We start from the raw sequence: 23,941 nt of genomic DNA, 5'->3' as shown, positions 1-23,941 counted from the left end.
TTCCATCCACCGTCATCTTTCCTGCTTTTCCCTTTCTGTCTCTGGGCTACAGGTGGGGTACACCCTAGACATGAAGCCAGTCTATCACAGGGCCCATGCCAAAGGATAGACAACCGTTTACATACTCACACATCCAGTCAGAGAATCATGCATGAAGCATGGGCAACCTTGCTCTGAGGCATCAGTGCTGCCCACTGCACAACCAATAGCCACCTTCCCCAAAATAAACATTATTTATGATTAAACTAGAATTCAAAAACACGTGTCTGGTGTGATAATTTATACAATTTTTTTTTATCTTACCAAAAATATTAAACCAGCTGGTCCCGTACCAATGACTTTTTTATCCACTTATTTATAAAACACTTAAATCGCTGTATTAAAAGGTAAAATACAGATATGAAAATCATGCTACTTTCTTTTTCTTTTTTTTAATTTCCCATCGTTTTTTTCTGATGCAGGTTATACCTTTTTTTTCTTGATCAGGTTACATTTAGTTGCAGTACCCTTAGAAAACAGCAGGGGTCACTAGGGGACGTCATGCCGCTCAAACCTCTGTTCTCGCTCTCGCGGTAACTCCGTGCCTCCACCGGCGGCGATACTCAGAGAGGACATGGCGGCCAGAGGGGGGTTTCAGTCGGCACCAACAGGAGGTGGTGGCGGAGGAATGGGACCTGGACCGCCGGTACCGGGCGCAGGACCAGGTATGGGCCCCGGGACTCCCTCTGGAAGGATGGGACCATCAGCGGCGGCGCAGAACCACATGTACCGCTCCCCGATGCCCGGGCCTGGGTACCCGGTGAGATATCACTCCATCTTTGCTGCTGACGCGTTAGCCAAGAACAAAGCCTCTAACCGCTGCTTTGTCACAGCGGCTAACGGTAACCACCGCCAACGATGCGGGCCACGATTCTAAATATGAGCCATTCCCATCCGAAAATAACACCCCAGTTTGAACCCCTCAAAACGCTCACACCAAAGTTCCAACAGAGTTTGTTTTCTGTTTGAATTTTCCAAATCCTCCCGCCCGTTAACGTCCAGGTTAGCTGGTTAGTCACGGTAGCCGATTAGCTTAGCCTGCTAACGGTGCTAGCTGTGTTTCATTTAGTTGGCTGCTAAAGAAATGCATTAATGTGGCTTTAAATACCAATCACACATACTTAGGACGATGTATTTGGGAGTGAGGTATCCTGTTTAGAAAAGTTCATGCATTATTTTAACTCAAAGTTAGCTCTGTAGGTAACTAACGCTAACAGCCTGCTCCACTTTTGAATGAACTGGCTGTTGCACGGAGCTACCATGGTTACTGCTTTACTTTTAACTCTTACTATGAAGATACTATTTCAGCAGTGACTGAATGTTGGTTATTAAATACTTTTGGCCGCAGAATCAGCTGTATTCACGGTCACCAATCCCCAACTGGCAGGTGTAAAAGTTAAAGAAATTGTAGACAGGAATAGCTGCTTAATCCTAATCTACCACAGATGAGTGGTTTTAATGAAATGATCTTGATAGCCAGTTATGCAGGTTTTTTACAATTTTATGGAATACTTTCTACGCTGAGGTACATTGTTGTTGCCTTTAGTGCCATTGCATTTAGGTCCACCCCCAAGGTCCCAAATTGGAGGTGCATGGAGCTCACACTGTAAAGTGATGATAGCTCGCTCCTGGTGGCAGGATTTGACTTTCACACACTATTTCTAAGTACCTAATGTGTGAAGATAATGCACATCTGAGGGTTGAGAAAGGCTAGTGTAAGTAAAGCCCTTGTGAGTAACTTTGTTTATTTTGACTTTTGCATCTCTTGTGAACAAAATGATGCCTTTCGAATCCAAGCTACCTGTCCCTTTTTCCCAAGAAGAAATCCTGCTTTCTTTAATTGTTCAAATATTTGTTGTGGGAGAAGTCTTGCAGCCTTTGCATGCCTTTTAAAAAATTACATGCTATATTTCATAGTGTAGTTTTCTTTTATTGGCTATTCAGAAGCATCAGTTATGTTTTTGATCTGTTTTATAGCCAGTACTAATGTCTCACAGTCGCTTTGACAGAAATAGATGGAACACTTGTTACTCCTTAACTTTTTTTTTTTTACGATATTTTTTGTACTTTTTTTGCATTTAACTGGTTAGTAGAGAAGAAACTGGATAAAGCAGGAAACAGGATGAGAGTGGGGCATCACTGTTATTTAATTTATATGAGCCTTTAAATGTGTACCATGCAGACTAAGCTTTAAACACCACACTCCTTCATAGCCGTGGCCATATTGTGTGCACTGTCTCCAAGCACAACATCCTCCCTCCCTTTGCAGTGATCCATAGCTCATGGTTTTAAAGGCTACACAAACAGGAATCGCTGTTACAGTATGGAGGACTCCTATGCATTCAATGTTTTTTGCATGTCAAGGACCTCATCCTGCCACAGGCTTGTCAAACTCTGTGTATATGTACCTATGTAACTTGCATTATTTTTGATTAGAGTGAGTATATGTGGGTAGTGTGTGAGTGGAAACATCAAGTGGAGTAGGCAGGAATATGCCTGCAGCGATTCAGGGAGTGTAAGAGGTTCTATATGTGATATTTGCTGAAGAAATACTCGGTTTTCTACCGTAAAGAAAGGTTGATCATTAAGTGCAATAGATTTTTACTTGTGGATAGTCTGTAGCAAACTTACTGCATTTTTCAAAAGCCTCTTGTACCCACATGATGACACTTGAGTTTTTCCTGATGCTGTTGCTAGCTGCAGCCACTGCTGCTCTATAGTTTCTAATAGCATATTTGTGGAGGTGGTACGTTTTCAGGTCACTAAGAGGATTCATAGTGTTTAAACTCAAAGACTTCTTTCTCCTCTGGTAATTTTTGTACAATGTGGTTAAAGCTTTATCGTCCTTTTTGAGCCAGCTCTCATTGTCAAATCATTCATGTGTGTCGTCACATTGGCCCTCATTTATCAATATTGTGTGGGAATTTACGCAGATTTGGGTGTAAAAATCAGTTTACGGCAACGTTCACATGTGATTTATGAAACGTGCTTACCAGGGCGAATCACGGCGTATGCCTGATCAGCTGTTGATAACAACCGTAATTTACATGACACGCCCCTAAATATTCAAGGTTCAGCTGGCCGAACCAACGGAATTCACGACATGGAGGGACGCATTACGGGGGGAAAAGGAACTTCTCCATGCTGGTAATCGACAACGCCATAGCAACAGGTAGAGAGGAAACGACACCGCGTTGTTCGGCAGTCGGAAAATAGAGCGAATCAGAAAAAAATCACCTGCAAGGGAGTCACTGCAGTAAATTAGCAGCGTGGATGTGACAAACTAAAACACATCTGAGTTTGAAACATTTAATTTACACAGCCCTCGTTTACATCTTGATTAATTAGTTGGTGTTGTCTGACTGTTAGAAGCCACAATATTATTAATTGTTTACGTTCAGGACCAGAAACGTGGAAAGTTGTCTTTTAAAAAAGTGTTTGAGCTCTGAAAGAAGCTGCAGACTCCAGCCTGAACCGGTCACAGACTGAGGAGAGAGTGGAGCTGAAGTCCGTAGATTGTGCGCAGTTACGCACGGGTAGACTCAAGTTTTATGATTATTCGTACCACGAGACGAGCACATAGGTTGTAATCTCGTGTAAATGAAGGTCCTTTGTTATTAAATTGAAATTGAACTTTTACACACACAGTTCGCGTTTATATGATGATATTGTAAGGATCAATATATTTATCCTTACAATACTATCATATAAGTCATCTTCACGGTAAATCCTGTAATCAATACCACTTCCTTAAAATTAAAATCTGTTCTAAAAGTTTGGTCCAGTGTCGTCTGAATGTTCTCTGCGGAGACTTTATCATGAACATGGGAGTGCATTAAAAACTTGTAACAGCCTCTCTATTTACACATTCTTTAGGTACACCGATCGAGGAAACATTTTTTTAAATGAAGAAATCAGCTGACAGCTCCTGCTGCTCTTTCATAGCGAAGTATTTTATAGATTGGCGGAATAACAGTGAACAGTTAAAAGCATTCTTGGTGTCATATCTAATTCAAGGATCTAAACATTAATCTCTCAGTTTTTAATTCTGAAAATGTTTTGCGTTCATTTGATCTAATAATTCTCCTCCACAGAGGGATTTCCCTCGCCGCACCCCACTCTCCACTGACATGAAATTTGCGTACACAAACTCAGACCTGGCGTGGGATTTGAGCGTACACGATGCCCACGTTCAGATTGATAAATGCCAATCTGTGCGTGGAAAGGAGCGTACACCCATTTTTCAGGCGTACGCACGTTTGATAAATGAGGGCCATTGTGTACTATTTACATCCTGAGTGTGTGTTTGATCACAGTGGAGAACAGAGTTAACTTTATTAATGCATACATGATGCTGATCCCATGAAGGACACTTTGTAACGTGATACCCTCTCTTGAATCCTGAACTCAGTCTCTCATCCTCACACCTTTAGTTTAATTTTTTTTATGAAATGATCATGGACACATCAGAAACTAATTTGCAGTTTCTAAGGATCTCACATTTTTGTATTTCAAACCACGATCAAAAGAAGAAGTCAATTATCAGTGGTTGTAAAGCTCGCTGCTTAGCTACAGGCAACCTGAAGCATAGCTGAGTGAAAGGATGTTACATCTGTTTTCTCCCCAGCGTCCTTGACAGCTTTCACTCACAGGCAGCTTTTCACAGCATAGTCAAAGGAGCTTCATACTTGGAATGCTGCAGAACTCCCATTGTTTCCAGGTAAGCAAGGTTGTTCTGATGTATGGGAAGAAGAGCACTTAATGATCAACATGCAGCGGCTCACTGCCCACACTGCACCGCGCGGAAAAGGCAGAGTGCATTCATCTGGCTTGTGTTGTTGACAAGTCGAAGTCTGTCACTCTTCCACCCCCAGCACAGGCAGAGAGGAGAGCCCGCCTCGCCGTACTCTCTCAGTTTTTGGACTGACTGCTGGAGGGAAAGCCGATCAATAATTTGTCCTGTGTTGTTTTCACCTGCCCTCATGCAGTTAGAAACCAGGAGCCGCCTCTTTGAGTTCTTAGCGCTCGGCTTGGTGAGTTCAAAGTGTCAGATGTTTTGTATGAACTTGAATGAATCGTGTGAGTGGATGCTATCTTTTCTCCTGGGATGGGTTTCTTACGTACATACTGATATATGCAGATATTATTATGCAAGCCGATCCATTTGTTTGAAATTGTACAGAGTCTTTTCAGGGTGAGAGATTTGCAGCTGGTGTGTCTCATGTTTAGAAAAAAACGGGAAAAATAAGTACATGTCATTTATTCTGATTTGATCATTTTTGTCAGGATAATATATTTTGTTTCCATGTGAGACAGTATTCGTTTTTGATAAAAATTAATAACAAGATGACCAACTTGACTTTGAAAGTTGTCTTCACCTTGCAAAGCGTTGATCTTGAACACTCTGTGTGAATGCTGTGGATTGATCATCGAGACTTAAGTAGTCTAAGCTTAGAGCCTCCAAGTAAACATTAGGTATAAATAGGCCTGTCACGATAACACATTTTGCTAGACAATAATTTTCCAAAATATTATTGCTGATAAACGATATGATTGTCAATATTATTTTGATTTTTTTTCATTTTCATTGATGTAATTATTATAAATGGGATAATAAAGTGAGTACACCATATCAAAAGCAAAAAACTTAATTTTCTTAAGAGTATTTAACTGTAATTAAAAGGTCAGGATCTTTTAAATAAAATAAATTAAACAAAAAATATAATAAATTGAACAAACAAGAAAGAGAAAAAAATACAATGAAAATGAAATGGACTATCTTTTAGAAAAAAAATACACGTCAATGAAAATAATTAATACTAATTAAAAACAATAAAACATAGACCCTGTCTCTAAAGAAAAAACAAAACTCCCAAAAAAAACCAACAATAAAAACTATAGCCTAAATAAAAGGGAGTTTATACAGTTCCTGAATTGTTTGTAACATGTTCTTTTTCCCAGTCAATCCGTACTGTCTGTCAAACATTTTTAACATTTCTGGCTTTCAACCGTATTGAAGGGCTGCATTTCTTTGGCAATGTATCTATCTTTGAGCACCCACCATTTGGCGCCTTTATTTCTATTTACTTTGCCGACCAAAAGCCTCAGTAAGAGCGAATTGTCAAAGAACAAGGCTCCGCTGCACCTCCCCTCTTCTTCTTCATCGCCACTATTTTCAAACAAATGCGACATATCAGCTCGTTGGTGTTCATGAGCTCACACTTCGTTCATTCTGATGGAAAACAAAATATTCCCACACTGGGACTGTGGCAGGCGGCTTAAGGACCGTATCTTTCGTGGCATCACTCATATTAGCGTGCGTTTCCTCCTTACCCCTCAGGACGCTCGCTTCAGCTCTCTCTGCGCGAGCAGCCCTGTCTTCACCACAAAGATCACATTTTTGACTGATGCTCACTCCGCTATAAATCCTCTAAATCCGCTATAGAACCTATGCACCCCGATGTTAGGAAAGATAGACGTAGTGAGCCATCTTCTCATTCAGCCTCTTCTGTTGAAAGAGAGGAGGAAAACAAACATGCTTGCACGTGTCAGTTTATCGAGGCTGGCAATTACCGAGGACGTTTTTATTTATCGTTTGGTTAATTGATTTATTGATTATTGTGACAGGCCTAACGCCAAGTGTAGTTTTTCAAAGCTGATCTTCAAACTACATCATTTGTTCGACCAATAAACAAGTGTTCTTCAACTGTATTTTTCATAAATCATAAAATAAATACTTTTTTATGAAGTACAAGTACAAGTTTGTTTCTTCTCTTTTCCTGTCAATCTTTCTACACGACTTTCGTATTCATAAAATCTTGTTTATTCTCCACGCAGAGACCTGGCATGCCTCCATCCAATCGTATGACACCTCAGGGACCAGCCATGGGCCCCCCAGGGTACGGCAACAGCCCAGTGTCTCGCCCTGTGATGCCTGGCGTGATGGACCCGTCTCGCAAGAGACCCGCCCCCCAACAGATTCAGCAGGTGCAGCAGCAGAACCGTAACCAGCAGTAAGTCATCAGTCATCATTCATTTAATATCACTGAGTCTTCTTTCTGTAGTTTGTTGAAATTGCTCTAAAATCATGTTTTCCCTGACTTTAAGCAAATTGTGATAATTTAATCAGTTTCTCACAATTTAAAAACCTTGGTTAATTAAAAAGCAAAGGCAGCTCACTCACTGATAGCTAAATAATTAACATTAAATGGGATTCATGTCAAAGACTAGCCTGTTAGTCCCAGAAGAGGAATTGATAGTGCTTGCTAATGAACAAGAGAAATGCAGCAGCCGTTTTGGACCTGTGAGGTCCATCAGGGACTGAATTATTGTCATTATGTAAATGCAGCATTACTCCGCTCTGGCCTGCATTCAAACTTATCTTGTTTTTGTTAATTTGTTTTCCCAGCACAAAGAAAAAGAAGATGGCTGATAAAATTCTACCTCAGAGGGTGAGTATTAATCAAACAGCAGGAAATCCATTAATTCAGGCCTCTATCCTACTGAAGTGATTACGCTGCTCGACCGTTTGAATTTTAATGCAGACGGCAGCAAACAAAGCAAAGCTCATCAGTATTAAAAGTGCACGGACTGAGTGTTTGAGATTACCTACCTGACTTTTTCAGGGCGACCTGAGGGTTTGACTAAATCAACCACAAACACCTCCTTATCCCTCTCTGCTGTCTGTTTCCTCTTACCTAAGCCACATTTGGTCCATATCAATGAAATATTTAACAACAGTTGAAGCTTTTCTAAAGCTGGACCATCACTACATGAATTAACGATCTCATCCTGTACGAGATGACACACATTTTAACTTAACTTGTGATGAAAATCATTGTTTGATTGCATTTTGATTATTTTTGATATATACTGTTTTCTATGACTATGTAAACACCAGAAGTACCTAAGAAGAGTGGACTCTGCTTCTATATGTCTTTTCCTGTTTTTGATCAAAAAACGGTCAAAATGTACTTTTTTTTCTTGAGCGTGACCTGCCTGAACTTTTCTGACTTGCAGCGTCTCGCTATGCCTCTGTCATCCCACATCTTCTCCTCATATCCATACTGAGCTCTCATCCAAAGAATGCACCACTCGCACCCACAGTAGTTTCGAGCATGAGTTTGATTGACATGCTCCGCCAGACCCTGCCTCCAACTGCTAAAAAACACAATTTACTTCTATAGACGCAGTAAACGGTTGCAATCAAACTGACGTCTATAGAATGGCAGCGAATACTGACATTTCAATATTGGCCAGTTAAAAAAAATATGGATTTACTAATCTTCTCTCCTTCATGTATTCATTTGATTAGTCATGCACTACAATTTTGTAATGTCTTAGAATTAAAATTCTGTATTTGAGGATCTTAAGCAGATATGAGATTAAAATGCGATTAATTCGATTAATTAATTACAAATCCTGTAATTAATTAGATTTTTTTTTTTTTTCGCCTGACAGCACTAGTTTTAATATAATGACATTATAGGGAATCTGTTCTTTCTGGTACATGTGGAGCATCAGTCTAACCAGTGTCTTTGGTTGTGTCCCAGATCAGGGAACTGGTCCCAGAGTCTCAGGCTTACATGGATCTGCTGGCTTTCGAGAGGAAGCTGGACCAGACCATCATGCGTAAGAGGCTGGACATTCAGGAAGCCCTCAAAAGGCCAATAAAGGTTTGTGTGTTAACATCTTGAAAACAGTTTCTGCCCCTGGGGTCTTAGACATCTTATCTAAAGACAGCTTCTTAAAAGTTTTAGATTATTGGGTTTTAAAGTTAGATATTGAGTCTAAAGCAAAGTTTGTTTTATAGAAATTCAATATTGATGGTTTCTTTTACAGACAAGTTTCATTATCAGTGGGTGCTGACGTTTCTGAAAACGGCAGCAGATCTGATGTTTCATATCTTATATAAATTTAATCTTCACGGTGTTCAAATTACCCAAACATTGAAATTGATGTGGTAGTATAAACAGCTCCGAACTGTCACAGTGGAGCTTTCTGATTTCTCCCTTCAGTAAATTCAATTTATCCAACGGAAACCAACCTGGGCTCATACATTTAAAGTTTCTTTCGACCTACTTTAACAGCAAAAGAGAAAGCTTCGGATCTTCATATCAAACACCTTCAACCCCGCCAAGCCCGATGCTGAGGATGGAGAAGGCACTGTGGCATCATGGGAGTTGCGTGTTGAGGGGCGTCTGCTGGAAGATGTAAGCTTCATGAAAAAAATCACACTTGTTTAGAGGCAGAAAATAAACACTACCAACTAAATCTTTTGTTTTTATTGTTTTGAACTTAGAAGGTTGTATCTGCACTCAGGTTTAAAGGATTTATAAATACTTATGTTAGATTTTTTGTTTCTCTGATGATGGCATTATTTCTTTTCTAGACGGCTGTGTCAAAGTACGAAGCCACCAAACAGAAGAGGAAGTTCTCCTCTTTCTTCAAGTCTCTGGTCATCGAGTTGGACAAAGACCTTTATGGACCAGATAATCACCTTGTAGAGGTAAGACAAAACATTTCAAGCACCTGAAAATCAATACCTGTAGTCATTAACTAAGCTGTTTTTTCAAGAGTTACCGAAGTGATTAAGTGGTGTTTTTTTCTGTGAGCAGTGCTTGCTGATAATTTTCCTTTTTTTGCTGAAATTATTTGGTCGTATCAAACAAATAGCCTATGTTTGATAAAATGTTGGTTGTGTTTTCTCAGGTGATCTTGCACATCGATTTTTCTTTCTTACTCAGGTCATCGTGCCTCAACCCAAAACTAATTACTTGAACTGTTAAACGGCAAAGAGTTTCACATCTCTGTGCACCTGAAAAATCATGCGCTGCAATTTCTCTGAGAATTTGAAAGCACTGATGAAACACCAAAAGAAACAGTTTAATCAACTAATCGTCCTTTGGTGTTGATTAAATATTGATTTTTCTTACCCTGTGAGTCTCTTTCATGGATTACTGGAACAGAAGCTTTACTGAGGTTAACATGTCTCTGAAAAAGCTGCAACACCTTGAAATGCAATCAGTAAATGTGTAACCAGCACGCTGCCAGCCCTTAGTTTATATGTTTCAGAGTAACTGCTGTGGTTGTTACTCAAATACCTTTAATGTCATTTCAGTGGCACAGAACTGCCACCACCCAGGAGACTGATGGCTTCCAGGTGAAGAGGCCTGGGGATGTGGGGGTCCGCTGCACTGTCCTGCTGATGCTGGACTACCAGGTGAGTAAAGAAGTGCCACACTTTGGTGTTTACCTCTTTAATCAGGGTATCAAACAGTGTTCATATTTCACCACTTGTTGTTGTAACTTCCTGTTTCTGTGACTCTTCTCATTCCAGCCCCCTCAGTTCAAGCTGGACCCCCGGCTGGCTCGTATGCTGGGCATCCACACCCAGACCAGACCTGTCATCATTCAGGCCCTGTGGCAGTACGTCAAGACCCACAAACTCCAAGACCCCCATGAGCGCGAGTTCATCAACTGTGACAAATACCTGCAGCAAGTGAGTACAGTCCACTTTAAGAAGCTCATACAACTGATGTTCAGACGTTTTTTTCCAAGTTTCCACGTGTTACTGTGATGATCAGCAGTCAGGTGGTTTTGATGGTGTACAGTCCAGCCTTCCATTCTTTCTGCTGTCCTTGTAAGGACACACTCACCCTGAGTCTTCGACTGCTCTCCAAGTGTTTTACCTTTAACTTTGTGCCAAGATAAACAGGATAGTCGAAAGTTCCTGCAAAGTGAACATGTGAAATAAATCTCCCTGTGAGCTTCTGGTAGTATTGGAGCAAAGTCAGAAACTTCAATGTAGTTTTTGTTTTTTCTTGAAACCGCATGAGATCAGAGGCCAGAACAGACAAATTAGAAAGATCAACACAGCCCAAGGAAAACAGAATGGATGGTTCACGCTATGGGCTTAATTAAAAAGAAACACTTTACTGAATATCAAAGAGAAGTGGATATTTGTTTAACTGTCACTGAGCATTAACAATTGTGACCACAGCTGTTATTTGAATTTAGATGATAACGGCCAGGAATTTGGTAGATATAAGTAGAATTCCTGATTTACATGCTTGAAGGGGCGACCCAAGAATCAGTAACAAACTTAAGAGAGCGCAGACCTCCACCAAGCATATTGTGATTGTCACACAACACATTAGTCTAACTTTAATGTTATACTCCCTCTCAGCAGACTGTCTGCTACAATTTGGTGTTAGTTGCAGGTTTGAACGATAATGTGTTTCCTGTCAATTGAAAATTATGATGACCCAGTACATATTTCTTATTCCAGATCTTAGTATCCAGAATATTGCCAGGATCTGGATCATACTTTTACATCTGTCAGAAATTATGGTGACCTTGTCTTGTGTTGTTTTGCAAAGCAATCTGATCATTTATCTTGGAGTGATATACACATATGGTGAAAATGGCTCTATCTCACAACAACAAAGAATCCTTTAAAAAATCCTGTATCCAGACGATGATCCGGATCACCTCCAAAGTGTAGTCACTTCTTCTTTATCTCATTTTGAACATTTCCTGAAAATTTCATGAAGATCTGTTCATTTCTTTTTGAGTTATGTTGTTCACAGAGAAACAGACAAACTCTCCTAAAAACATAAACTCCTTGGCGGAGGTAAAAAAAAATGAAAATAAATATTATTGGCTTCTTTAGAAAATTAAAGGAGTCACTGAACATCCAGGTTAAAATGAAACACCATACCTCTCTACATACTGTTGTTTTTTGATTAACAGTGACGAGCTGTGTTAGCTGTGTTACTAGCGGTGCTTTAAAGTACAGTAAATTACCACTTAAGCTGTTTATATTAGCTTGTACAAATAACATATGGTCACTTTGTTTCCACTCATGGACCACACATGGGTAGCATATTCAAATTTGGGAAATTGATGCAAATTAACAGTAAAATATAAATGTAGTGTCTCATTACCATTTTAGTTGCTCCAAGCTTCCAGGCTCGGAGCAGCATAAAGCCTTATTTGGTCAGTGCCTTAGCTCTAACATGCAGACTTCAGACCTGTTTCAAACAAGCGGTTCAGTTGGGTACATCTTGGCATGGCACGCATTTTACAGTGTTTCCACTGACTAATCCTGGGACAGATCCCCATCAACCCACTTTTTGGGACCCTTCCGTAGAGGTGCCAGACTAAACCAATCTGATCCCAGAAGGTGGAGCTGCAGTTTGTTGATTGGTCAAAAGAATCGTCATTTGACGTGTAACAGTATTTCTCCTGGCGGCACACAATCTTCTCTGAAACAAAGCTTAATTGTGCTTTGTAACAAAGAGCCATGAGTAAATCACAAAGAAGACGAATTGCTGGATGTCTTATTTATTGGTGGGGTAAACTGTGTGGCTGTGGAAATGCAAACAGGACCAGGCTTAACCGAGCCAACCCACACCAAACTGGGGTGCTTGGTGGAAATGGGACCTTTGAGTACCCTTGTTTGGAGAAAGAGTGTTAAGTGTGTGTTTTTGGGCCTTGCAGATCTTTGAGACTCAGCGAATGAAGTTCTCAGAGATCCCTCAGCGTTTGCACGCACTCCTGATGCCCCCAGAGCCCATCATCATCAACCATGTGATCAGGTAACATCATTCTAACAGTGGACAACCTGCTTTCTGTGGTAGAAGTTCATAAAAATGTACCCAGCACTTCTAAAACTAAACACACTTCATGGTTTTACAGTGTGGACCCTAATGACCAAAAGAAGACTGCATGCTACGACATTGACGTGGAGGTGGATGACACACTGAAGACTCAGATGAACTCTTTCCTGCTCTCCACAGCCAGTCAGCAGGAAATAGCAGGACTGGACAACAAGGTACAAACCTTCCCCCTCAGATATCTTTGTCCAAAGAGTTTTAGATGTTGACACACCCTCCATCTGTGTCACGAGAGGCTTGTGTTTCCTGCTGTATTGTTGCGTTTTTCTGTTCGACTTTGTATTCATCAAATAACAGAACTCAGCCTCTGGTTTCTAGCTCACATCGAGAGTATTATTTGATGCAGAAAGATTTACTTAATTTGCTGAACTGCTCAACAAATGTCACAAAAAGAGAGGGAATGTCTTTCATTTTGTGAGATTGAGTAGCTTTGAATGGCGCCCAATTCTTTGACTCTTTATCTGCTGTGGCTGTGAAGGCCACTGCGAGCACACTCAGTTTTTACTGTCGCTGTGTGTTTTGTTAAACCCTTCCCTGTAGAGTTACCACGTAGATTTTCTTTCCTCATTTTGTTCACCCGCTGAGCGCCATTTCACACATTTCTGCTCTCAAAATGATCGCCTCTGAGTTTTGATGTCGGCGAGGTTCGCTCGACCTCCTGCGAACAAACGCCACCTTGGCCTGGATGGCTGTAATCTCAGTGATAAGACACAGAGGCGTCCTGCTGTGTACTCTTTGTTCTCAGACAAGTCAACAATGAAGCAGAGAGGGCTTGTTTACAGGGAGTGGGCGTCACTCATTTTGTCACTTTATGAACATTTACTGATACACACTCAGTTCCTGCTGGTCTGATGTTAGACACAGCTTGAATCAGCGCTCGTGGAGGGACCAGATCACATGTATGTAGGCCAGGGACAGGTCAGACAATCCCATGATACTCATCACAGTTATGTGTTTAACCCAGACACAATGACCTGGGGAGTCCCATCATGTCACAGGGTGATGATAAAACAATGCAACCTCAGTCGTGTCACATTTTAATATTATTATATTCCCAAATGATACGGCATCAGGCAGCCTGGAGGATGCTTCACTTCAGGAGGCTCAACTGAGCACCACGGCTCTCTAATTACTGCTGTAATGTTTTTATAACATGCCATCTTTCAGTAAAGGTTTGATTAATCTCTACTTTTCTTTTTAATTGGAAAGAAATCCGACTCTGCGGTGTTGTTTTGTTTTCATCTTACTGACAGAAAATAATTAAACGTGTGAGGAGTGCTTTGTTTTTAATCCTACTAGAAAAGCATCAAATGTCCCTGGTAATTTCTTATTAATGAACCAAAGTTAGCAAGGTTCATGTCTCATCTAAATGCAGGTTGAGTTTCTTTGCTTTTTCATCACTCATGAAGTCGTAAACAATCTGAAATCAAGTAATGGCAGCACAAGATTTCTCAAACACACGGCACCAATGAACTGCTTCAACAAATTATGCATAGCTTGGAGAATAAAGCTGCTGCAAAAATATAATGCCAGTTTTGTTTAAGATGCTTGTAGCATTGAGAGTTGTACAACCTACAGGTTTTTAAAATCTGTTGTAGTGCTACTGTTCCAAGTGCCTTAGCGCTTTAAGACACAAGCACATGGTTCACATCACAATCAATCTTTATTAATATGGTGCCAAATCATAACAAAAAATATCTCAAGACACTTTTCCAAAAAAATTAGCAGGTCTAGAGTAGACATGCACGGATTGATTGGCTGGCCGATCGATTGGTGCCGGTTTTCTTTAATTTTGGGTGATCAGTGATCAGCCCATCCTTACATATGAAACTGATTTTATACTTCTGGGAAGGTCTGACAGCCAGCCATTGTTGCTTTTTGCTCTGAGACCTAAAACTCAGGACACTAAATTGGTTGTTTAAGTGAAAACATAAAGATTTTATTTTTTCCCAGGTATTTTTCAATGATTTTTAATAAAATAAGATTGGAACATTGAAGGTATATACTTTCAGTTATGAAAAATAAGAATCGGTATCGACCCAAATCAGCATCAGCAGGTCAGGCTTTTTTAAGATCGGTGATCGGCCAGAAAATTGCCATCAGTGCACCCATAGTCTAGACCCGTTAACGTTAATAAAATCTGGCTCCTTAAACTGTTTAACTACTACTATGAAAAGTTTAGATTACATTATAGCCAGTCAGACACTGGTTGATATCTGGTGTACATGAGGACCCTACTTTTTATAACTATGCAACTTCAGAGGCTCTGGCTGTTTTCCAAACCTCCTACTGCATACCACATTTGAATACACTGATGTAGGCACTACGCACTGCCTACTGCTCTATGTAGTTTGTAGTATGAGTTTTCTGTTGGGTCTGTTTTGTGATATACTACTCTGGTTTTAAGTTTCAGAAAATGGAGCAACAGGTGATGGATTTCATTTTGCCTTCATTATAAATGAAAAACTAATCTATGGGCAGATCTCAGGATTTTAGTTATTTCATAAATCATATCACAGCAGAATCATCATATTTGATTTTTATTCACCAAAAGTTATATTGTTTACTCAAAGTAAATCTGGAAGGGATTTGTGTTTTTACAGCTGATGGAAGAAAAACCCTCTATATAATCCACATATGGTTTAAAAAGTAAATAGTTGTTTACATTGGCTTTAATGAGTTTGTAGAAGTGAACACCTATTTATAACTGGAAGTAAAAGATTTACTTGTGTTTTTTTTTTTCGCATCACTTCACTTCTATCTCACCAACCATCTAACATTAGTGTTGTTGTATTGTAGTTGTAATGCTGACTCATTCCAGTAGATTACAGTAATTCACCAAAGCTGCAACCCGTGTTGACAAACAGCAATAATGCTGTGCATTGTGGGAAACGGTATGCCAGGTAGACTGGTCTGTTGCATACTAAGAAAATTTCCTGCATCAGTATTTTGGGGGGTATTTTTATTTATTTTTTAATTTTATTTGTTTATTTGACAGGGACGATACATACCACATTGCCACAATGGGAAAATGTGAACATATATAAGATGTCTAGCTTCAGCTAATTTGCAGTCCTTGTCCCTGGTCAGGATTTACAGTACAATGAGTTATACAAAATACAGATAAAATTTTACAAATCGAGTAATACAGTGAATACACTCAATAAATACCATAAATGAATAGACACAGTTGTAGTGAATTAGAGCTAAAACACAGGTTACATTTAACATCAAAGATTATTAAAATAGTTTACTATTAGTTACTTGTGAGAAATTAGTGTTCGCATTTCTGCTGCTGTTTAAGCCACTGTTTAACTTGTGCACTAAACTTTTTAAGTTCTGGTTGAGATTTAATTTCAGATGGTAAGGAATTCCACAGGTGTATGCCTTGCACTGAGAGCAATGACTGCCCATATAAAGTTAGAAAAGGTCAACAAATTGTATTTCTCAATAACTTTGCAGTGATGCCATTTTTGTGGCTTCTGATCTAAGATTTTCAAAGCTTGTTTATAAAGTGAAAATAAAGGTTTTGTAGTTGAGTCTGTGGCCTGGCCCCAGCTGTTCTACTTCATTCTATAAACAATGTAAAAGCTGTATAAACCAAACTTATCCTTTAACATTTAAATGCACAACTCATTGTAATTGTTGAAAAACAGCTGTGATGGAGAGCGGCTAGCTACTTAATCTGACACCTGCCTGCAGCAGAGATTAAAAATATTAGAAATACTAAAATAGAGTTTCTTAATCTTTTTGCAGATTGTGGTCTTTGCTTTTGCAGCTCCCTTAGATGTAACAGAATTCATTTTAATCAGATCCATACAAGCAAAAACCCCGTCACATGGGGAGCTTTGACTGCAGTTTTTACACTTTTCTTACATTTTACAGAAATGTCAAAATAGAGCAGAGCGAAACAACCCTCACACATTTGTTCTCCATTATTCTCAGATCCATGAAACCATCGAGACCATCAACCAGCTGAAGACTCAGAGAGAGTTCATGCTGAGCTTTGCCAGAGATCCTCAGGGCTTTATCAACGACTGGCTCCAGTCCCAGTGCAGAGACCTCAAGGTGAGTCCATCCATCATGACCTCGAAACAATCTCCAAGGAAGTTGACACACTTTTATCTTTGCTCTTGTATCTGTACAGATACTGTGCTTCTGCTGATTGAAAACAGAAAGTAATCGCCTGAAAGAGTGTGTGCACTTCTTCACATTTTTAGACAAGTTGTGTGCTCTGAACGAAGATGATCTGTCTCAATCAATTGTGTTTTTATTAAAGGCAGTTTGATTTTTGAGAAGCACGCTGTGATTCTGCAGCATTTTGGAGGAAAACATCATGGAAAGAAGGAGAAAAGACAGAAAAAGGATCATTTTGTCTTCATAACATTAAATAATACATGCCCTGTGGTGGTGTTTTAGATGAACTGTAAAACATCAATTTCCTTTTACCACCATTTTTCCGTAAGTGATTGCCAAATTACCTGGCTCATACTGTCGGTCTTTATTGAGGCATTTCACAGTTATTTATATCCACCCCAAAAATGTGATTCCTCTTTATTCTTTCAAACTAATAAAAAGTCTGTCAGATTTGTGGTTTGGGGTTTTTAAATACAGCTTAATAGCCTATCGAACTCACTTCAACGCAGACTCTCAAAATGAAAAATGTGGGAGTTATAAAAAGACTTTAAAACAAGGAAACAAAAAAGGGAGTCTGGGTGAGTTAGACACAAGTCAAATAACTCTTGTCAGAGAACTCTCTTGCCGACAGTGTCTTGACAGGTATTAATATAAATAAAAAGTCTCAGGAAACAAAATCACTTTTTAGTTGGGGTCATGTTTGAGGTTTATCCTCAGTCTGCGGTGGAGAGGTGACTTCATGTCAGCTGCTGTTAGAAAAGACTTCATCTCCAGAGAAAACATCATGCGCCGTCCTGTCGTGCTGCTCACTGAAGTGTGTCACAGAAGGGGCACAAACAGTGTTATGTGTAAAACATTTAACAAACACGTCTGACCAGCTGCAAACCTCGCCCATGAACTGCTGACCAGCTGTCACCAACTGCAGTGTTCGCTCAGTCGAGTCGCTGTGAAATTAAATTAATCCGGTCCAAAGCCGAATGCTTCAACAGCACCGTCAGCCTTATCAACAAAAACACCGTTTGTCACTGCTGGGTTCAGGGCTTATGACCGATGTTTTTTAATCATTACAGAGTCCTGTGCTGTGTCATTTCTCAGCGTCATGTTTTTCTGTTTTCAGACCATGACCGATGTGGTCGGAAACCCAGAAGAGGAGCGAAGAGCAGAGTTTTACTACCAGCCGTGGGCTCAGGAGGCCGTGTGCCGCTACTTCTACTCCAAGGTAATCTTTTTTTTACCCCCTCCTGTTTTCTGTGTGTAGTCAGTGTTTAGTCGTGTTCTTAAAGCTTGCTTGGCTGTGATGAAACAAATTAAAAGAAGTTTGGACATTCAGGCGAAAAAGTGGAGCAAGAAAATTGGAGTTTCTCTCGTGGTCTTATTATGGATTTCAAGATGTGATAGCTCAAACAGAAAAAGATTACAGTTAGCATCTTATTTCAATAAAAAGTCTCCGAAGTTTTGTTGAATTGGTTTTAGACCAGGTAGCAAGAAATGCAGATATTTTCACATTAATATTCTTTAAAATTTTATTTCAGATTCTTTCAGATCAAATTGATGAATTCTATTTTTTCTAAATGTCCCAAAACAACAAAGAGCAGCTTGTGAGCCACATGTGACTCTTTGCCTTTCTGTGTGCGGCTCTTCGATCAATTCATAAAAATATATATATTTATTGTTATGAGTAGTGGTTTGCTGATCAATCTAAAATATTGATGTGTTGATGCCCACGTTCGGATCAGTATTGATCAATACTGGGGGTAGGGCTGAACAATTTCGGAAAAAAAATCTAACTGCGATTTTTTTAGACCAGTATTGCGATTGCGATTTAGCATACAATTTTTTGGGGGGGACGTTTATCTTCTGCATTGTTCACTTTACACAAGTTTTAAGTAATTTCATAGTATGACTTACATGACAAAAGATACTGATAACATTTAAACAAGTCTTTTTTGCATTTCTGAACTGAAAAAGAAAAAGGAACACTGGGAAATTTCACTGACCTTCAGTTGTCAGTATGAGTAACAAACCATACAGAAAAAGTGAACAAGGGCTATGGCTCTGCGATCTACTGGATGGATCTTTGTTGCTCAGAAAAAAAACAGCATTTTGACTTTTGCTGGTTTTAGGGGACAACAAGTACAAGTTACTTTATTCCTTCCAGGTCTGTGTGGATGATGAAACTATTTTTTTCTTTCTAATAGCAGCCTTTGCAATTTGAAAATTACATTCTGTTACATTGCGATGTCGGTTTAAAATAGATTAATTGTTCTGCCTTATACGAGGGAGATGACATTGATACTTAAGTTTCAGTTTCCTTTCTCTACATGTGCTCCTCTCAATCACTCATGTTGCTCATAGCTATCTATCTAGATAGCTATGAGCAACATCTAGGTAGCTACTTATCTAAATGGATAGATAGATGGATGAAACTTTGTCTCTTACGCAGTAAAAACAGAATTTTTTCTTTGACACAGCTCCAAGTTCACATTTACAAACCCAATAAATCTCGCTTTGAAAAATGGAAATATATTGATTTTCAATTTATGTCATTTGGTTTATGTGTGAGAGGAAGTGCATTTGTAAGACCACGGTAATTTTTGTGGCTCTCTGACAGTTTGGCCACTCCTGACATAGAGGTATCAAGTGTGAAACATTGCATTGGGGTATTTCACCCAGGAGATGATACTCAAAACACGCAAACAACTGATTCAGTGCACAAATCATGTTTGATACACTGAGGCGGTCTGTTTAAATGACACCATTTTTTAAAATGATTTCCACATTTATTACACGACATCCTGCCCTCGAAGAAATCACTGGTGTACGATTCATCAAAACACCAAGGACAGTTTTCACCCTTCTATTCTAAGATAAGTTAGCAGCAGATGTTGCCGTCGCTTGTCTTGGCAGGTAACTATCACCACAACTGTTGGCTAAGCTAAAATACTGTACAGGTGAAAACAGATGGTACTGGAAAGAGCTACACAGCTGCATAGAAAGTGCACATTTCTGAAAGTAGTCCAAACCTTTATCCCCCAAAACAAACATTTAGTTTGAGCAGCTGGACTCTTTGCTGCTGTTAAAAAGGCAGTTTTTAGATTCATTTGTAAATAATCAATGTTAAATTCATTTTTCTAAAATCCTGCATACTCCCCAACTTGTCTGGAAGAAGTCTACTACCGCAATGATGCTTTAAAACATTTTGTGAGTTGGTCAGTGTGCGGGGTTTTTGCAAACTTTTACTTACTTTAAAGTGTGCAGCTTCTGCTTTTTTGTAAATAGCCAATAATGAACAACAACTTATTTCTCCAGCATTGGTCCATTTTTTTTTTATATCAGCATACTAACTCACTGAGCTTAGTGAATGCAGCCTAGGCATCTTAGATTCAGGACGTTACCATCATCAATTCAATCTTCTCATTATGGTTAGGAGTACAGCACAAATACAGCTGCTCACGAGCCTAGTCTGGGCTCTCTGTGTTGATTTATTCCTATCTTAACTTGAGAGTTGATAACATTTTTCCAGTCTTTTTAATGTGATTTTATCTTCTAACTACATGTGATAGAGAATCATGATTGACTCTCCTTCATTGATTCACCTTCTCCCTGTGTAAACGTTTTCCAGGTCCAGCAGAGGCGACAGGAGCTGGAGCAAGCGCTGGGCATCAGGAACACCTAAACTTTTTCTGTCCACATGCGACTAACAAGAAGACGACTAATGTGTGTGTGCGTGTGCGGGATGTTCAAAGTGAATTCCTCAAAGAGTTTTCTGACAGATGTAGAGAGACGGATATGAGACAGATTTACTGTTCTATAGGATGTCTTTGTTTTTTGTTTTCTCCCTGCAGCCTCACTGTGCTTACAGTTTGGTTGCTATTTCCACTTTTTTGTATGATTTGTTTGCACAGCGTCTTGTATTTTGTTGTGCATGTATTAAAGCCTCACCTGAAAAGCATTCCTGTCGTTTTGATACGAGCGCCCACACTAAAACGCAGATAGAACATGAGTGGAAAGCGAAGGCCAGATTGCACCTGGCAACTCTTAAATCAGCTGGAATGTGTTGATTTGGCCTTGAGCTTTTTGTTTCTCTTTTTGGAAAGTAAATTCCCATTTTACACTCCTAACCCTCGCTGAATTTGTTCAGTGTTTTTCAATCAGGCCTTTTTATCCCCCTTTTCTTTGTCTGTTAACTCGTCACTTCGTCTTAAGTTCTCATTGGTTTGTTGGTGCCACAGTCTGATGTACAAGATGAAAAACGACATCTTTTTAACGGTGGCATTTAGTATGAAGTTTGGTCTTTCTTTTTTTTATTATTAATGATTCTTGTTTTGAACATGTATTATATCAGTACTTGTCTTGTTAGCTAGTACAGAGTATCAAGGAAGTAGCTAGTCTGAGTACCTCTAGTCTATATAGTTTTGTAAATACTGAGCAGAAATAAAGTGAAGATGGATGTGAAGTGAAATTGTATCTCTTATCCTGGCAGATGTTTTCTTAACTCTTTGTCTATGCTCAGATAGTTGAAGCAGTATTTATATTATTAATCAGCCGGCTTTGCAGAGCACAGTGATTTATCTCTGCATCACAACATTTGACAAACCAGCTGATCTACAGACGTTCATGTACCTGTGAGCTGGGCAAAATCTGCTTTTAGTTTTGTGTATTTCAACGTGTGCAGAGAAGCCATAAACACTTAAAACGAGCTCTGTGGAGTCGAAGCTTCTTTGCTACACTAACTGAAAACCTGACACCTCCTTTTTAAGTTTGATGGTTGTTTCCCTGTCGAAGTTTAAGACAAGTGTCCTGGCTGAAACTTTAGCGTGTGTGAATTTCATGAACTGATTCCAAAAATACACTAATCTGGGATTGAGGGGGTGGGATTAAAAAAGAAGTGACGGGAACCTGTGAGGTGTAAAAACACGACACTGGGATGGGAGGGGAGGGGAGGGGAGGGGAGGGTGACCTTAGTTTATTTCAATCTGCAGAATTTTTCATGGACCAAACCTATTTTTCTGTATGTTCTTATTATGTTATAATAAAGGATATGTAAAATAAGTTTCTGTGTCAGCCATTGTTTTTAAATCTACATTTTTCCAACACAACAGATGGACTTAATTGTTCCAACTTGTTTTTTCCTATTGAGCTTTTCTGATTTTTTTTTACCTCTTTAAAAACCAAATTTACATAAATTTGCATTTGAAGAAAAAAACACATTATTAAAAGATAAACCAACAGCAGTTTGAAAATGCCTTGAACGCACTGAAAATGATTCAGAGCTGAATTATGAAAGTAGAGAAGTGACTAAATTTGCACTGACAGGAGAACATTACTTTTTAAAACGGATGAACAGACTCGGATTGACTGAGGCTCCCTCCTGTGCACCAGAAGTATCATCAAAGTTTTAATGTTATCCTTTCAAAAATGTCTCTTTTAGCTGACCTCACACAAAAAAGTTAGGAATATCTTTTTGGGCAACAATGCCCTGGCTCAACAGGGAACAGCTGCTGGAGGCGTACCTCAGATGCAGCTGCCTGCACTTCCTCCAGATCTGGATCCCTTAGAAAACCTAGTAGAGGGTGATAACCCTGCACCATGAGATGTTGCAGTCGAACCGTAATTGATGCTCAAAATCACATGACTCAATATTGTTATTCTTTGTGAATCCTGTTTTCTGACTCTTGTTGAAACTATGTTTTTCATTGCAAACATTACTGGTTGAGTCATTGTGAGTCTCAGATGCTGACTCATTTTTAGGGAAGCAAATTTCTGTGATTCCAGACACCTGAATTTGAGAGTTTATTTGCTTAATGTGAATTTATGTGATTTATATGATTCTAATATTTCTGTTATTCTAATTTCATTTTTAGATTTTATTTTTTTTAATATGTGTTCTTTGTAATTTTTACATTTTCATCTGCCTGACACCTGAATTTCCTTTCAGGGGTTAATAATCTGTTCTGTATTCAATGGAGATTGGTTATTTCCTCTAGGTTTACTTTACTGTTGCTTTGTGAGAAGCTTTAAAGATGGATCTTACTAGAATTTATCTGAAAAAAAAAATGATGATGGAATTAAATTTATATTGATCTGATGTAACCAAAAAAAGAAAGGAAACTTGCAGCTGAAGGTGGTTACAAAAGCTTCTCAAATATGAAGATGCTTCTTCAGAAAAAAAAAAAACTGGAAAAGACACAAAAAGCAAGTTTGAATTCTCCAAAAATGTCTTTAACCACAATGCCATGTATCCCTAAATTTAAAAGACACAGATATTGTCATTTGGTGTTTAAAGCTCCTGTGAGAAATTTTTAACTGCTCAAGCAAAAGACTTAAAAGAACAGTGGTACCTTTGTGTGACTTATAAAAAAATAGACTATTACTACTATTAGCTACAAGTAAAATTTCTTTCTTTCTTTCTTTCTTTCTTTCTTTCTTTCTTTCTTTCTTTCTTTCTTTCTTTCCACACCCTACTTATTTAATTCTTGGCTTTGAATCTAGAGGCATACATATGCATTTATAGATGAAATAAAAAAATAAAAAACATTCAAAAAATAATAAATAGCTAAGTGAAAAGCCAACAGAATAAAATGGAGAAAAACAAATAATTATCATTATTAATAATAATAATAATAGTAATAATAATAATAATAATAATAATAATAATAATAATAATAATAATAATAATGATATGTAAATAAAATGAGTATTAACCTTTAAAATAATATAGAAAAAATAAAAGTAAAAAGGAAGTTGAAAAAAAACCCAATTACATGTAAATTTTCCATATTGCATTTTAAATGCCCGCAACCGCTGTGAAGGGGTCAGGAGAAAATAGTTGGGAAAAAAAAAAAAAACGTATCTGCCTTTTAGCAGCAAATAGTCAGAAATAGTGATACATTTTACTTATTATGTCAGGATTAGATATTTTTGTAAGAAAATCTAATTAATGTTTTATTAGGGAGATATGAGAAGTATTACTTTGTCCACAGGGGGCGCCAAAATCAACGCAACTAAAATTTCTTACAGGAGCTTGAAGTTGTCATTTTCGTTTCTTCATGTTGATGAAACTGTTTGAGCTTAATTATCAGGAG

At 38.7% G+C, this 23,941-nt stretch overlaps 1 protein-coding gene across 1 annotated transcript; it reads left to right on the top strand.

Moving 5' to 3' along the window:
- The first annotated feature begins 567 nt into the window (after positions 1 to 567).
- Positions 568 to 21,798, top strand: smarcd1 (SWI/SNF related BAF chromatin remodeling complex subunit D1). The gene is made up of 13 exons (XM_074677560.1): positions 568 to 799; positions 6,877 to 7,052; positions 7,448 to 7,490; positions 8,592 to 8,714; positions 9,129 to 9,251; positions 9,431 to 9,547; positions 10,160 to 10,261; positions 10,379 to 10,540; positions 12,544 to 12,641; positions 12,742 to 12,877; positions 16,665 to 16,787; positions 17,974 to 18,075; positions 20,479 to 21,798. The coding sequence occupies exons 1-13, from the start codon at positions 614 to 616 to the stop codon at positions 20,530 to 20,532; spliced, it is 1,545 nt and encodes a 514-aa protein (XP_074533661.1). The 5' UTR covers positions 568 to 613; the 3' UTR covers positions 20,533 to 21,798.
- The last annotated feature ends 2,143 nt before the right edge of the window (positions 21,799 to 23,941 follow it).

This window comes from Halichoeres trimaculatus, unplaced genomic scaffold (assembly GCF_033239565.1).
Source record: "Halichoeres trimaculatus isolate MK-OKI-2021-1 unplaced genomic scaffold, fHalTri1.1 fHalTri1_scaffold_1, whole genome shotgun sequence".
In the NCBI taxonomy this organism is placed as follows: Eukaryota; Metazoa; Chordata; class Actinopteri; order Labriformes; family Labridae; genus Halichoeres; species Halichoeres trimaculatus.
Note: the sequence above shows the minus strand (reverse complement) of the source record. Positions and strands in the feature narration are given on the sequence as shown.